Source organism: Carassius gibelio, chromosome B22 (assembly GCF_023724105.1).
Source record: "Carassius gibelio isolate Cgi1373 ecotype wild population from Czech Republic chromosome B22, carGib1.2-hapl.c, whole genome shotgun sequence".
NCBI classification, from domain to species: domain Eukaryota; kingdom Metazoa; phylum Chordata; class Actinopteri; order Cypriniformes; family Cyprinidae; genus Carassius; species Carassius gibelio.
The window spans coordinates 10,858,839-10,875,965 of NC_068417.1; the positions used below are offsets into that span (position 1 = coordinate 10,858,839).

At 37.1% G+C, this 17,127-nt stretch overlaps 2 protein-coding genes and 1 long non-coding RNA gene across 3 annotated transcripts in view; 1 reads left to right on the forward strand and 2 right to left on the reverse strand.

The window, feature by feature from the left end:
- Positions 1-3,646, reverse strand: part of LOC127988190 (uncharacterized) — a 39,942-nt gene extending 36,296 nt beyond the window's left edge. Inside the window, exon 1 of the long non-coding RNA XR_008161566.1 lies at positions 3,313-3,646. This is a non-coding gene — a long non-coding RNA (uncharacterized LOC127988190). The remainder of the gene's footprint in view (positions 1-3,312) is intronic.
- The window catches only part of LOC127988160 (matrix-remodeling-associated protein 5-like), a 136,570-nt gene that overhangs the window by 89,235 nt on the left and 30,208 nt on the right, over positions 1-17,127 (reverse strand). The gene's annotated exons all lie outside the window — the stretch shown is intronic.
- LOC127988182 (uncharacterized) lies at positions 7,189-9,331 on the forward strand. The gene is made up of 4 exons (XM_052590804.1): positions 7,189-7,391; positions 7,661-7,975; positions 8,137-8,304; positions 9,015-9,331. The coding sequence occupies exons 1-4, from the start codon at positions 7,343-7,345 to the stop codon at positions 9,233-9,235; spliced, it is 753 nt and encodes a 250-aa protein (XP_052446764.1). The 5' UTR covers positions 7,189-7,342; the 3' UTR covers positions 9,236-9,331.

Genomic DNA, 17,127 nt, shown 5'->3' on the forward strand with positions numbered 1-17,127 from the left:
ATTTTACACTGCGACAAACTACTCCTAGAAATTTTATGACATCAATGTCTTTTTTGTGGTCAGTCTAATCTAAATACCTGTGTGATGTTTAGTTGTGAAGATCTTGAGTTTTTGTTAAAAGGTGTGTTCATGGCGCCGTGATGAAGTTCGATGTCTCGCCATGGGAATAAAAGATGTTATAACTCAGGCATAAAATGTCCGATCTTGCCCAAACTTCACTTGTGTGATAAGGGTCCTGGCCTGAACAGATCTGAAGGCCAATATTCCATTATAATGATAGCGCCACCTGCTGGCAACGGTAAGATTGGCACATATATGGGATATACTTTGATATATTCCACTTATATTTAGGACATTAAATGCATATTTCTCAACGTTCACCTTTTTACTAAAGCCACACGATGGCGGTGAGCCCGGGTGCGAGGGCCCGTTCATCGCTGCTTGCAGCTTTAATTCTTCTTTACTTTTCGTTTCATTCTAGTTTTTCTTTATTGTCTGCTGATTTTTGACTTCGTTCAATTGCCTTCACGAGCCAAACGAACTTAAGTCTAGTCATCTTTTGGCAAAGTTTACCTTCGCGTTAACCATCGAGCTCGCGTATCATCTGCTCTGGAAAGAACCACGCTGAGGCCGCACAGACCGGACAATTTGAGCGCAGCTACGCACAAGAGCCAGATCAAAGCAAGTACTTTCTTATATCGCAACTAAAATTGCTGTTTAAGGTTGTCTAGGCTATTCCATGTTTGTGAAATCATCCAATGACTTGGGGTCTCTTGCAAAGTTAACTGTTTGAAATTGCCACGCTGAGATTGCTTTTCACTTTCACTTTCTCTCCCTCTCTCTCTCTCTCTTTATCTCTATCTCTCATTTATCTCATTATTATTCTTGTTCATTTACCTTGTTTAAATTGTATTTTTCGTTTTGCTATATACTCATATTTACTCCGTGTGAATTGTAGTTATGTACTCTTTAGTCTGTTTTTATTAAATCCTATAATTTGCTTGAATTCAATTGTTTTATTGCTCATTGAGATCGAAGTCCCTGAATCGTGTGATCTACGCTACGAGCTTTGTTTTATATGAATTAATTTTCAGTAATCTTAGTAGTACAGACACAGAAAATATTGTTTTTTCCTGATCAGAAGATTAATATTTCTTGGAGTTTGTAAGAAGGGTATTTTTATTGGATTTTGATAAGGAAGTCTAGCTTCCAGTTCGCTGGACGAACAGATTGTCTAGAGTAACTTAAATTAATTCTAGTAAAGGTTACCTTTAAATGATTAAATATTCCCTCTTTGGGTAATTTAATATTTGTAAGCAATAAGCACGTTATATTCATAGACTCATGAATATTCACTTCATTTGAGTTAATTATTCCCCAGAAAGTGATTGTTGCTACAACACGTGCACCCTACCGAAAGCCCTGTACTGAAACGGTCCGGTACGAGTACACGTACCGTTACACCCCTATTAGACATTCTCTGAAAGCATCAAAGTGACTGAAGGATTTCTGTAAAGCAGTATCTCTGGTCGTAAGATGTGTATGACGTCATTGACATTTTAAAAGACTTTTTAAAGCAAATAAGTGACTCTAAAAAATCTAACACCCAGCAATGTGTAATTTATTTGCATCTCCTTTCGAATACAACATTCAAAATTACTAGACAAAAAATGATATCCTAAGAAAAGTGGATTTTGAGGGGTATACCGCCATTGACCTCCATTCATTCCTGTGAGCGCCTTGTTATGGAATCAGAGTGGAACTGCAACCAGTTCAGAAGTCGGAAGTATAACATGAGGCCATGGGAGAGGAAACGTCTTAAACGAAAATGGCGGAAAATGCAACACGGTTGTTTTGAAGTTTATGTCGATAATAATTATTGAAAATCTTTTTACACTAAATTTAACCTTCAACAAGTCAGTCGTTTACTTGGATTATTATTATTACTTGGACAACTACACGATGGATAAACGTTGTTCAACTACACTTTAACCATGTTGTTCATCGTGGTTAAAGTGTACTTGTTTAACATAATCCAAGTAAAATACTGACTTCTTGAAGGTTAAATTGAGTGTAAAATGATGTTAAATAATTATTATCGATCCGATGCTGTGCATCAGCTTGTTAACACTGATTTATTTAAACGGACTGCTCGTTACGTAATTCAATGAGATAAAGTTACGAAACCTTAAGTAATAATATCAGTTTAATTTCTATTTTACTAGTGTTGATATATATATATATAAAAAAAAAGTTGGATAACTTACATGACAAACTATTGTTAATAAGTGCCTCAGATCATAAATCATTAGTCATTTTCAAATCCTGTTTTGATGTTACAGAGACTGATAACCACACACTTGCTCTCATCCACTGATGAAGCCTTCTTCACTGGAAAGCATAATGGTGCAATCAAAAGGCTTGAGAAAATGAAACTTTATGTTAACCACACACTATTTTTGTTAGGATCTTCACTGATTTATGCTTTATCATAATATTAATTTCCAGGTATTTACAGTAGCCATTTAGTCAGTTGTTAAGTGTTTAGCAAGTAACTGTTTCTTGAAGCACTTGTACACCACTGATCTATATATAATTCTCTATTATTGATCACTGATGCACACTGATTTTGTAGCAGTTTCCAGTTGTTTTTTAAACAGGCAACATCTTAACATCTGAAGAATGTTGTCTTGAGAATGGGTGCCACACTTACCCATGTCCCATTTAAAATTATTGTCTCTATTTATTTTCTTTTTTATTTCTACATGGATAAGATCTTAATCTTAATGGACCGCGTTTCAGTCATTATAATATTCATTCCGTTGTCTGACAACAGAAACATTAAAGCATTAAAACAATAAAACGGTTTTATTGAGAATTAAATTAAATTGCTAAATTAAATTGCAGTATGTGAGTATAGGGAGGCAATATAATACGATGCACTTACAGTATGTCATAAATATGCTAATTAGCACATGAAGTCATTTAGTTCATGTTCTCATTATTTATTTTTATGAATTAAAATGTTTCAAAACACCCCCCCCCCTCTGTTTTTTTTTCACAAATCGCACCCTGGATAAGAACACAAAGCTTCCGACAAAACCACATTAACTTTAGCATAAAATAGTATTATAGAGCTTAAAGCAACACCAAAAGGGAATTTCTTGAGATGTTTTTATAATAATGTCAAGAAAATAAACTTCAGCAGCTTCAATTCAGTATCTGTACATGTACAAGATGAGGACTTTAAATTTGGGTAGCAAAAATTAGTGGGAAAAATTTGATTTTTATCTTGTTATTGGTCACCATCACCTCCTCTGCATCGTGATGATCACTCCTTTTCTATTTAGTCTCCTCATGTGTGCTGTCTGTTGTCAGATCGTCGTGTTGTTCTCGTCCATGTCTCAGCTTTGTCCACATCTCTTGTTTAGCCTGCACAGAGATCATGCCCGTTTTGTTTTCATCCTCTAGTTTTGTTTTTTCCCTCCTGCTTTCAGGCAGCGTTACTCTCCAGCCTTCCGTGCTCGCGATCATCGATCGCTGTCACTCCTCTTCTTCGCTGCGCTGCACCCACCAGTTCCCCGCCTCAACAGCGCCCCCGCCTCCCTGTCAGATTATCTGGGCATTGCATCAGTGGATTTCCATGTGGAATGGGCTAGGTGCACAAGATGGCGCCGGTGAGCTTCAGCGACGCGAGTGTGTGCGTACTTATTTCCGGTCTTGCGACGCTCGCATTGACTGTAATGGAAACTTGCACACGGATCTTGGCTAGATGTATATAATTAATGATTTTCAAATTTAACAGCCGATAGTGGTATATCAAAAACATGGGGAAACATACTCCCTATATTTTGCGTACTTCTGTGTGGAAATTCATCAAGATACAACGCGGAGATTGCATTATTCTTCTGTTGATTATCGGGTCAGGTCAGGTCCACAGGGATTTCTTCTTTCAAACACAAACCACTCAAATATGCAATACTTTTCATTTTGAAGAGCAGGTTTTGTTCTGTTATGTAAGATAAATGTTTCTGACTGTCAAACAAGACGCACAGAGATTTCTGATAAAGCATGTTTTATTAACTTTATTTGATAACATAATTTATAACTAACTGTACAATTAGACATAATATAATTATGGTATGTTTGCATTAAATAAAAGATCGCTGTTTGCATTCATGTGTGTTTTTATTTGTTTTGTGAAAGATCTGTAGCATAAATCATTATCTATGTATATTGTTATTGTTTTGCATTAATTATCAGATTAAACATATTAAAATTAGTCACGTATTTTTTACTGTGTAAAATAATAAAATATGTTGTGAAAATGAAACAGACTGATGTATGTGTACAATTGAGAAATAGATATTTCTGAAGATAAATCGCAGACCACTTCTCACGAGGTAAATATTTAATATAAAAATAATAATAATAATGCAAACATTTTCGAGAAATAAGTAATTTGTACATTTACATATTTGGTAAGATAAAATACATTATATAGCTGTGTATACACGCCATGAGTTCAACTTTCATTTCGTGAACAGTATGAACATTAGTGTATTTAATTCATTCACCGGACCCAAACATACACAAGTTTCAAATCCACTGGCTCAGTTAACATTTGTAGTATAGTAATAATAGCAGTGTATATCTTATTTGCATATGAAGTGATATTATAAATCCTGTAAACATATAGAAGGTAATATTTGGACTGCTCCAGTTTTCTGCACAGACTTTAAGCACAACCGGAAATATCTACGCACACACTCGCAAGACCAGAAATCCAAGATGGCGGAGATATGCAACTAGCCCATTCGTCCAGGAGGCTCTTTTGGATCTGCTCCAGACCGCCCTGTTTCTGGATAGTTTTTGTTTGTTAATTTAAATTTTTATCTTTTCTGTCCTTTGAAATTAAAGCCCATCTAATAAACTGATCTTTTTGAGCACCTACAACTGAGTCCCAGTCTTGCCTTGACATTTCTAGGGTTTACAAAGAATGGTGTGAAAAGGGAAAAACATCCATATGTGGCAGTCCTGTGGGAGAAAATGCCTTGATGATGCTAGAGGAAAGAGGAGAATGGGCCGACTGATTCAAGCTGATAGAAGAGCAACTTTGACTGAAATAACCTCTCGTTACAACCGAGGTATCCAGCAAAGCATTTGTGAAGCCAGAACACACACAACCTTGAGGCGGATGGGCTACAACAGCAGAAGACCCCACCGGGTACCACTCATCTCCACTACAAATAGGAAAAAGAGGCTACAATTTGCAAGAGCACACCAAAATTGGACAGTTGAAGACTGGGAAAATGCCTGGTCTGATGAGTCTTGATTTCTGTTGAAACATTCAGATGGTACAGTCAGAATTTGGCGTAAACAGAATGAGAACATGGATCCATCATGCCTTGTTACCACTGTGCAGGCTGGTGGTCTATTTCATCAGAGATTAGACTCCGTACAGATCAATAATTGATGATTATCATCACCGACATAAAGTATAACAACCTACACCTAGGTACAGGTTAACACCTGATGATATTTCTTCTGGGCTTTTTAATTACACCAAATGTGTTTTAGAAACACATGGTTATAACAGCCAGAGAAAAGACTAAGACAGAAATCAAGGGTCACGAGCCCAACTAAAGCAAACACTGATCTCTAACATGGTTACTTCAAATGAAACAATAAATCAACATCTAAACCTTAGTTCATTCTCAATAAGATCTTCTGTAGACGTCTGACAGAAATAAAGTCAGTCTGGTTATTAATAAGTGGAGCTGGTGATGCTGTTTGTGGGTTGTTTAATCAGATCTTGAGAGATTTCATGTATTTTATTTCAGTTGATTTCATCTAAGTCTGTGTCTGAAGTCAGTTGTAGTAGTTCTTGTGTTTCTCTTTTCTTCAGTGATTCTGTTTGTTAACAGCAGCTGTTCATCACTAATTCTCAATCAGCACTTAGTTAATCACTTAATTACTTGAATGCAAAGTTTTAAAACGTACATGGTTTAAATCAAGGCAATCTGTTTACTCAAACTGTTTGAGTTAAGTTAACTTGTAGGGTTTCACAGTGTATATATATATATATATATATATATATATATATATATATATATATATATATATATATATATATATATATATTTATATATATATATATATATATATATATATATATATATATATATTAGGGCTGTCAAAAATAGCGCGTTAACGACGTTAATTGGTTGGTTGTTGTTAATTACGTCAATTTTTTTTTACGCATTTCACGCATGCGCAGTGTGACAAATTATTCAGGTCAGGAAAGTCTGGTCGATCTCTGAATTCTAAAGATAGTAAAAAACAGCGGTGAGCGCCGCGATGAAAACACCGAAGAAGCTTAAGGTTTTACCCCAGTTACTCTCAAATACATTCATGCCAAGCTCGATAAACAGAGACGACTTTGGTAGTTGATATGCTGGAGCTTCTTCCTGTTATAGCGTCGAGTGTTTCACACTGCGCATGCGCAGAACGCCTACATGCAATGATGCGAAAATTACAGCTGTTTGGAAACGCATATGCATTTTTACTTGGTTTTACTGGCACTTGAAGCCTTCAGAACGTGAAAATATCGATCCTAAAGTATTGTGGCAGAGCAAATGAACACCTCACAAAAACAAGAGTGCCCAGAGTGCTGCTTATGTGATGGTGGCGCATGTTTGTGTTTCTGAGTTCATTCTTTCGAGTTTCTCTATGCATAATTTCATAGATATGTGGCTATATTTAACCACTGGTTCACCTAAAACTCTTACACTATCTGTAGTTAAATGGCATGGTTTGATATAGTGCTCAGGTAAATTTGATCTAAGTAAATGTTAAACTTTTGAAATTCAGAAAAAAAGAACCACATATTGATGAATCAATACATGAAAATTATGTATCTGTGTCCTGTTATTTATCTTTTGGTATGCATTTCAGAAAAAAAAAAATGGTTAGGATTCAGGTGTAATTGCAAATAGTGATTAATCCTGATTAATCCACTGAAAATTATATATATATATATATATATATATATATATATATATATACACACACACAAAGACAGCTGTACAAAACTTAATTATAGAGTCCATGAGAGGCTCTGATTTGATTTGTCAAACCGCAAATAACATAATTATAGTAAAACAAACTGTTAAAAACATAAATAGTGAATATGAATAAATGCTAAAGAAATCTACCACGCAACGTCGAGTAGACACGCACTTGAACCTGAACTTGACGCGCAGGTGCGTGAACGCGGTGACAAAAGCGCTTGTGATGTGAGAGATTACTCACAGCAGCTGGCAGACGACCGCCTGTGGATATGGTTAACGCTGTTATTCTGTTCTGTGTGTGCTTGTGGTGTCTGCTTGGTAAGTTATGGGTGCTTTATGTCTTCCTTTTATTATTTTTATCTATCTGATTAGATTAGATTAAATCTTTTTATTATTATTATTATTTTTTTTTTTTTAAATATAATTTAACACTTTATTCTTTTAACACTATAATTTTAGCCACTAGTTTTGCACCCTGGTGAGAAATGTGTTGGAAATTTAGTACAGATAAAGTTTGGTCATTAACAATCATATGTTTTTGGAGAGTGTTTAGTCTGGTAGAAAACATTTTGCTGTTTGTTCTTCAGATGCGACACATGAAATGAAGACAGTGTCAGTGATGGAGGGGGAATCTATTACTCTACACATTGATGTTTCTGAAGAACAGAAATATTTCTTAATTCAGTGGATGTTTGGAAGCATTCGGATAGCTGAAGTCAACAGGCTCATGCAAACCAGCTCTACATATGGTGGTCCTGATGAGAGATTTAGAGACCGGCTACATTTGGATCAGACTGGATCTGTGACCATCCTGAACACCAGGACCACAGACTCTGGACTTTACAAAGTTACAGTCATCAGCAGTGAGACCAGCTACATGACCTTCAATGTTACGGTTTATGGTGAGTAGAGAAAAACACTGTAAATTACCATGACCATTCTTCATTTGAATTATATCTTTGTCATTTTAATATTTAGAAATATTTCGTGATATGCAGTACATGCACAATTTATTATATTAATGGCTTTAATATTAACATGGCTTTATAATATTTATTTACAGTAAACAAAGATTATAACAGGATCTCTGCTTTATCAGAGACCCCACACAGTTCTTCATCACCAGAAAGTTCTACAAAGTCCAATATGGTGTCTAGTTGTGTGCTAAATAATTCATCCATCAACCAGACTAACAATATGAACGTTACTGAACTCCATCAACCATGCTCAGGTACGCCATTTCTAACATATGTGTTGTTATGTGTGATTACATTTTCAAAGTATGACATGTGTCAGGAAGGAAAACACACTCGTGCACTTATGACCAAACACATCCATAGGTGTTGTTTCATGTAACTGTTGATGGGTGCTAAACAACCACATACAGCAATTTAAATAGCAAGGTTTCATTTGCATTGCATTTATGCATTTAGCAGAAGTTTTCATAGCCACTTACATTGCATTAAAAGTTTGCATTTGATAAACTCATGCATTAATAAAAAAAAAAAGCAATTACTTGTTTGTGCAAATGAGGCTTAGAGCATTTCCTTTTTTTCTTTTGTGATCTGAAACAAAGTACAGACCGCAGATGTGTGGCAGAGACATGTAGAGGGCTGTGATAGTGGGGGTGTTGCTTACAAAACATTAGTGATCAAGGGACAAAAGATCTTGGAGAAAGAATCAAATAATTACACAGGTTTCTAGGAGAGATGATGTTAAGGATGTGGCTGAAGCCTGAGTCTAGAATTATATTAAACAATCGTAGTTAATGTTATTTGTCTAAACCGGGAAAATATGCATGCAAATGTTAAAACTTGGGGACGTTCTGCCTTATCCCAATGGATGCTTAATCTCATAATCACCCGTAAAACTGGCACCTGTTAGTCTGTTGGAAAGATAGCTAAGTGAATAATTCTGATGAAGTGTTTTCTTTTTTTTCAGACCACATCCACTGTTGTGGTTTTACTGAAGCTGTGATCCGATTGGTCGCCTCTGCTCTTGTGAGTGTGGCTGCTGTTGCTTTTCTGGTTAATGACATTAGATCTACAAGAAGTGGGCTAAAGCGGATGGAAGAGACCAGACATGACCATCAGACCCATGGAGTAAAATCAGACCAAAAGTATGAACTGAGCAGAAGGATGAGCTCCAGATATGTTTGCTAAAATCCCCAAAAGATATTCTTCATTAGTTGCTGTATTCATTGAAATCGATCACACAGAAACAATTAGTGAGCAGTTTAATAAATATTCGGTTCTATAACAAGAGTGAGCTTGTTCTTTGTTTTGTTTCTCTGTGTATAGTGTGAGGAAACAATTTAATTCAAATAGTTATTATATTATTTGATCTGATGGGTGGACAAACAAAACACAATACGTTTTATTAATTTAAAGGCCATGCATTTCTTCGTACATGGATTTCGCAGTTAGCTGGATTTTATTGCTGACAATTTGATATGATCCAGAATTGTTTAGAGATTTATTAATGTTGGAAAAATTATCCAACACTGTAAAAACTGTACAAATGCTAAAACGGTTTATGAAACTATAGGACTTTAATGTAACTTTGCTTTCTTGAGTATAATTCTATGATGCCATAATATTGCTATCTTGCCACCAGCCAATTGCTGCACTGCTGATCATGATTTTGAGTATCGATATATATATGCCCTTTCCAATGAACACAAAAACACACTGTAATTTTGTGTCTATATAATTAATTAACTTAATCCTATCCACAACCTTGTCTGAAGCACCAAATTAACCAGGGGCCCGTTCTTCGTACGTCGCTAACTCAGTTAGCTGGATTTGATTGTTGACGATTTGGCGTGATCTTGGATCGTTTGGTTCTTCGAAGCTCATCCCGGAGCTGCTGTCATAGGGTCTGTAAGCTTAAACCTGCTTGGGAGCAGCTTATTTCATGTAAACAGGATTAGATCGCTTCTTTTCAACCAGAACTGATACTCAGCATATGTCTGCTACCACCGCTACTTTATTACAAGAGTATCGTACTGATCCAGGGACAATCATTTAAAATAATAATCATTTTAAAAATTATTTAAAAATAATATAAAAATGCTGTGTAGTCCAAAACAGCCTACTGTAGACAGCCAGTTTTACTCACTGAAATATTTATTTGTCATAAAATTGTTACTTACATACATATGTAACCCCTCTCACCCGGGTCCTCTCTGACGCTCCTCGCACTCGCTCCGAGCGGGGCTCGAACCCGGGTCTTCCGGCATGGGAGGCGGACGCACTAACAAGGAGGCTAAATGGCTACAGCCACTAGCGTCTGTCGCTAGTGCGTCTCTTGAGATCGGGGAGTGAGGTTTACCTGCACAGCACTACTCGCTGGCCTCCGTTACACTCACCCCCCTAAACCTCACTCCCGTACGGGTCACGGCACCAATGTAACCCCTCTCTCTCAGGTCCCCTCTGATGCTCCAAGTGGGGCTCAAACCCGGGTTTCCGGCATGGGAGGTGTACGCACTAACAAGGAGGCTAAATGGCTACAGCCACTAGCGTCAATCGCTAGTGCATCTCTTGAGATCGGGGAGTGAGGTTTTACCTACACAGCACTACTCACTGGCCTCCGTTACACTCACCCCCCTAAACCTCACTCCCACCCGGGTCACGGCACCAATGTAACCCCTCTCACCCGGGTCCTCTCTGACGCTCCTCGCACTCGCTCCGAGCGGGGCTCGAACCCGGGTCTTCCGGCATGGGAGGCGGACGCACTAACAAGGAGGCTAAATGGCTACAGCCACTAGCGTCTGTCGCTAGTGCGTCTCTTGAGATCGGGGAGTGAGGTTTACCTGCACAGCACTACTCGCTGGCCTCCGTTACACTCACCCCCCTAAACCTCACTCCCGTACGGGTCACGGCACCAATGTAACCCCTCTCTCTCAGGTCCCCTCTGATGCTCCAAGTGGGGCTCAAACCCGGGTTTCCGGCATGGGAGGTGTACGCACTAACAAGGAGGCTAAATGGCTACAGCCACTAGCGTCAATCGCTAGTGCATCTCTTGAGATCGGGGAGTGAGGTTTTACCTACACAGCACTACTCACTGGCCTCCGTTACACATACATACATACATAATTGTATTAGAGTCTTACACACATGCTATACAGATAATAGAGTCGTGCATTATTTTGAGTGATGACTGCTATTATAAGAGTGGCTTGATGGAGCGCAGGAGATGCAGATAACATGTTAATGACCCTTAAGAAACTTTCATTAATGCTGTCACATAACAAATCTGTCCAAATATAAAAGGAAATGAATAGATAATTTCTACATTGAAATAAAAATGTAAAGACTGCACAACTATAAATTGCGAATCTAAATAATTGGGAATCATGAAAAAAAAATTATAATAAAATGAAAACATGTATCTATTATCTGTTTCATGTATATATTATAACATTTATGTAGTTTTGTTTGCTTGGCTGTTTCCGTATAAAAGTCCAGAAATTTGTCAAGTTTTTCGTCAGGTGTCGTTTTAAATTATATGACGCCATTACATTGCCGTCTTGCCACCAGCCAATCGCTGCACTGCTGATCATGGTTTCGAGTATCCATACATATCCCCTTTTAAGACAACACATGAACGCGCAATTATCTCCGATAACTCAATCCAGCGATACTAATCATACACAACAGGTGTGTTCGAAGAACCCAATTAGCCGATCATGATTAGCACGATGATATCATCTTGGATGTGTCATTTGATCTCGGATGTAATAAGCGACGTACGAAGAACAGGCCCCAGATATCAGGCATCTGTCAAATCATCTCAGATGTGTTGAGCGGTTGATAAAGAACTCATGATGCTGAATTTGTATCAACCAAGTCGCGAACATGCTCCGAAATGCCGATCTGAATCAACCGAGTCGCGAACATGCTCCGAAGTGCCGATCTGAATCAACCGAGTCGCGAATAGGCTCCAAAGTGCCGATCTGAATCAACCGAGTCGCGAACAGGCTCCGAAGTGCCGATCTGAATCAACCGAGTAGCGAATAGGCTCCGAAGTGCCGATCTGAATCAACCGAGTCGCGAACAGGCTCCGAAGTGCCGATCTGAATCAACCGAGTCGCGAACATGCTCCGAAGTGCCGATCTGAATCAACCAAATCGCGAACAGGCTCCGAAGTGCCGATCTGAATCAACCGAGTCGCGAACAGGCTCCGAAGTCCCGATCTGAATCAACCGAGTCGCGAACATGCTCCGAAGTGCCGATCTGAAACGGAGTCGCGAACAGGCTTCGAAGTCCCGATCTGAATCAACAGAGTTGCGAACAGGCTCCGAATTGCCGATCTGAAAACTTCGACCAAAGAATGTAAAAAAATAACTCTATTTCTCGAATAACTGTACAACTCTATGAAAGACTCAGATCACGTATCTAAAAATAAATCGCTATAGTAAAAGAGAAATAATAAGAGGAGTGAAGTTTCCTACCGTTCTGCTGTGTTTGGTCCTCACGTGCGTCTGACACTCTGCGGCGCGTCTCCGCCCCTCACACGCGCGTTTACAGCGCTAAGTTAATCATCTTTGCTAATTATTATACATTTACTTCATTGTCAGCTTCAGTTACTTCATTTATTATTGTTCAATGAACTGTTCGAAACAAAAAAAGGTTGTATTTCAGTAATAATTCTAAATTATCAAAATAAAATATATAAAATAATGGTTTCTATTTTAATATCTTTTAAAATATAATTTATTTCTATGATGTGCAGCTGTATTTTCAGCATCATTCCTCCAGTCTTCAGTGTCACATGATCTTTAGAAATCATGAAAATATGATTTATTATTAGAACTATTAATAGTTGTGCTACCAAATATTATTTTGGAATCTGTGATACTTTTTCAGGATTCTTTGATGTATAATTTAATTTAATTTTTATTATTAGAATTATCAACCGTTTTGCTGCTAAATATTATTTTGGAATCTGTGATACTTTTTTCAGGATTCTTTGAATAAAAAGTTAAAATTAAATAAATAAACTTGAGTAAAAGTACAGATACGTATAATAAAATATTACTCCAGTAAAAGTACTCCTTTTTCTATTTTACTGAAAGTGAAAGTACAAAAGTACTCAATGTTTTATGTACTTAAGTAAAAAAGTACTGAAAGATAGATGTTTGCAATTTTATACAGGCTAATTTAATTTTATATTAGCACATTTTTTTTATTTTATATATTTTTGTTGTTGATATGGACTACGTTGATGAGAGTGATGTTCACTGTGAAGCTTACACTGATGTACCTGAGAGAAAACAGAGCCATGACCATCTGATTTTCACCAGTAAGAACAAAGTATTTTAAAGTTTGTGGTTTTACAGAACATCACAGTTATATATGACATGATAATAAGGCCTGAAGTTAGGAAGAACATTTTAAGGAAAATATAATATTTTCTTTATGATTTTTTCCTTCTCAAACCTTGTCTGGGGTGTAAAAACACCGCTGGACAAACAGGGTGCATCTCTTCCCACTTTAATAATTACTGTAGTTACCAGTACCGGTTATGAATAAACATTCATGTCTGTCTACTCGTCTAGTTAATCCAAACAATATAATGTTACTGTTGATAATATAAAAACAGACATCACATAGGACATGGTAGTGTGACGGGGCGGTGAAGGGCAAAAACTGACACTGATATACAATTAAAATTAGAGCAGACTACGCCACCCCGTTTCAGTGAACGGGGAAATTTATACCCAAAATAGCACACAGGTTCGTTACCACTGAACACCAGAGACGTGGATATAAATACAACAATGCCTTTATTTCACAATAATTAATTAAAATGTAGATTAACCAAACAAAAAGAAAAGAAACAAAAAACTTTCCGGCTGAGGTTTACCAGTAGGGCAGCTAGCTGAACAGAGAGTACCCGAAGACACACCACTCACCCAAATACGCCCCACACAAACACTCACGCCACACCACACACTAAGTGAGGGAGACACAAATATCAATGGCAAAAACACGGTGAAAGAAACACCACCACCACAGGGCCAAGACAGCTAGCTTCCCTCACTGGGGGCCTTCAACTCCTGAAATAAACAAAAAAAAGGGAAATGTAAAAAAACACAATTAGTTTAACTCACATTCAGTCTAACAACTTGCAATAGAATAAGTTCACACCACAAAGGGGAACAACAATGGACAATTCACTGGCCACAAGGGTCAAAGAGATGGAGATACTCAACTAGGTTCATACCAAAAGCTCATGAACCTAGACATGCCATAAAGCAGCAAGTTGTTAAAGAGAAAAAAACCAAAAATAAATAAAGCAAACAACACAATTGAAAACAGCAGACTTCAAATTAAATCACAGAAAATACAAAAAAACACAAGTTAACAACTTAAAGCTGAAAGGAACTTTCAGCAAAAAGAAAAAAAAGAAACTCAAATCAACATTAAACCAAACAAACACGTTGCTGGTGGCAACTGATGAAACGAAGCAGGCACCGTTAAGGGTACATCCTGCCTTAAATGACAGCTCGGACTAGCCACCCTCCACCTAAGCCACCAGCAGGAGCGGATGATAATAATCACATACAGTCACAGTCGTAAAAATAGCAGCAGAACAAAACAGTGCAGTCTTGACACTGTCTAAGGAGCATTTGCCCTGCAGTCCACAATAACGAAGTGCTCACGAGCAGAGGCACTAAAATGGACAAAAAAAGTTAATAAATAAAGACACCACCCCAATAATGCTCAAAAGGACTAAATATACATACCCAGAAATAGATCGTCAAACACACAGGTTCAGCTACTCACAGCTTTATCCGTACTCGGCGAACTTCAAATACGCAGGCGTTCTAGTGCACGCACACACTTGAGTGAAGGACAGCCGGTACCCAACAGCAACGTCGTACCAATCGTGACCATAACCTGGCTATAAACCAATGTACACACTCAAATAGTGCACAGACACTAGCAGCAACGTTAGACAAACAGCAAGATACATACCTCCCGCGAGCTTCTTCTTCTTCTTCTTTTAACTTTTTATGGCGGATGGCAAACCAACTTTTTGGTGCATTTACCGCCACCGACTGGACTGGAGTGTGAAGCACTGATAGACAAATGACAAAAAAAAAAAAAAAAAAAAAAAAAAAAAAAAAAAAAATTATATATGTATATTAAATTCTGTTAATTATTCCTATTTCTTTAATGTACTTTATAATAACACCATATATTCTTCTTTGTCCTGCTTTCTCGTTCAAAAGACTTATCATATTGAATGATTCAACACCCATGTTTTTAACTTCATTAATGAGCTTTAACCTTTCTTTTTCATATTTTTTACATTTCATTAATACATGTTCTATAGTTTCAGGCTGATTACAATAAATACATTTACCTGATTCATGTCTTCCTATTTTAAACAATGAATGATTTAATCTGGTATGTCCTATTCGAATGCGTGAGATAATTGTATCTTCTTTCCTGTTCTTAAAAACATTTCTTCCATTTCCATTTACTTTCTGTTGAATATTATACATAAACCTGCCCTTGTTATCACAGTTCCATTCCTCTTGCCATTTGTTATTCATGAATTCTTTTATTTTCCCTTTAACTTCATTTTTGCTCAGAGTCACATGAATATCTATTTCTGTATGTTTAAGAGCTTGTTTAGCAAGCTTATCAACCACTTCATTAGCCTCCACTCCCACATGAGCAGGAACCCACATAAATTTTATCAAACTTACTTTACTTACTCTTAACAAGCTTGCCAGAATCTCATATATAAGGTCTTGCCTTGATGATTTTAATCCACTTGCAAGACTAGATAATGCTGCATAAGAATCAGAACAAATTACAACTAAGCTTGGTTTGACCTCCTCTACCCACTGAAGGGCTACCACCATAGCAATTAATTCAGTGGCATAGACAGATACATGATCAGTTATTCTTTTCTTAATTTTAATTTGAAATTGTGGAATGTATACTGCAGCAGCAGTTCTACCAGAGATAGGTTCTTTAGAACCATCAGTGTATATATTTAACCATGATGAATAATTCTGTTCCAAATACTCCTGGACAATAATGTTCTTGGGGGTAGCTTTCTCATTTTTCATTTTTATTTGTATCTGAAAATCTACATTAGGCATAGGAAAAAACCATGGAGGAATTCTGGATACTACCACAGTTGGACTAACATCACAATCAGCAATACCAACTACTCCTGCTTCCCTTCCAGCAATCCACCCAAAGCTTTTAATATTTTTATTTCCATGCTCCCAACATTCTTCAATTACCCCCTTTACTGGATGACATTCTTTATGCCCTTTTAAATTAATCCAGTAATTCATTCTCATTGAATATCTACGGAGGTGTAAAGGAGCTTCCCCAACTTCTACCTGTATGGCTGCAATGGGAGATGTTTTAAACGCACCGCAACATATTCTTAAAGCTTGACTCTGCATTGTTTCAATCTTTTTCAGAGTAGTTTCAGCTGCAAATCCATAAATAATGCTTCCATAATCTAAACTTGGTCTGATTAATGTACAATAAATTCTTTTCAAAGACATTCTACAAGCTCCCCATTCTATCCCAGATAAACATCTTAAAATATTTACTCCTGTTTTACATTTATTGATAAGTTTTTTAGCATGAGTTGCAAATGTCAATCTGGATTCCATCCATACACCAAGATATTTAACTATAGAGACTTGCTCCAGCTCCTGGTTATACAACTTTAACTTAACCTCTGGTACTTTCTTCCCCTTTGTAAAACATATAACTTGGGTTTTATCCACAGATAATCTAAAACTCCAATCATTTGCCCATACCTCCACTTTATCAACAGCTTTTTGTAAACTTTGGGACACACATGCAATATTACGTCCTCTTTTCCATATTGCCCCATCATCAGCAAATAATGCCCTTCCAATATCACCCTTAAAATTACTAAAAATATCATTGATCATAATATTAAAAAATACTGGGCTACATACACTTCCTTGTGGAGTTCCATTATCTATCGAGTATGTCTCAGAATACTCTACTCCTATCCTAACTTGTATTGTTCTTTCTAA

Coding starts and splice junctions, on each gene's coding strand:
- LOC127988182 (XM_052590804.1), top strand. CDS start 7,343: ATGGTTAACGCTGTTATTCTGTTCTGTGTGTGCTTGTGGTGTCTGCTT. Junction 7,392..7,660: donor GTGCTTGTGGTGTCTGCTTG/GTAAGTTATGGG, acceptor TTTGTTCTTCAG/ATGCGACACATGAAATGAAG. Junction 7,976..8,136: donor CTTCAATGTTACGGTTTATG/GTGAGTAGAGAA, acceptor ATTTATTTACAG/TAAACAAAGATTATAACAGG.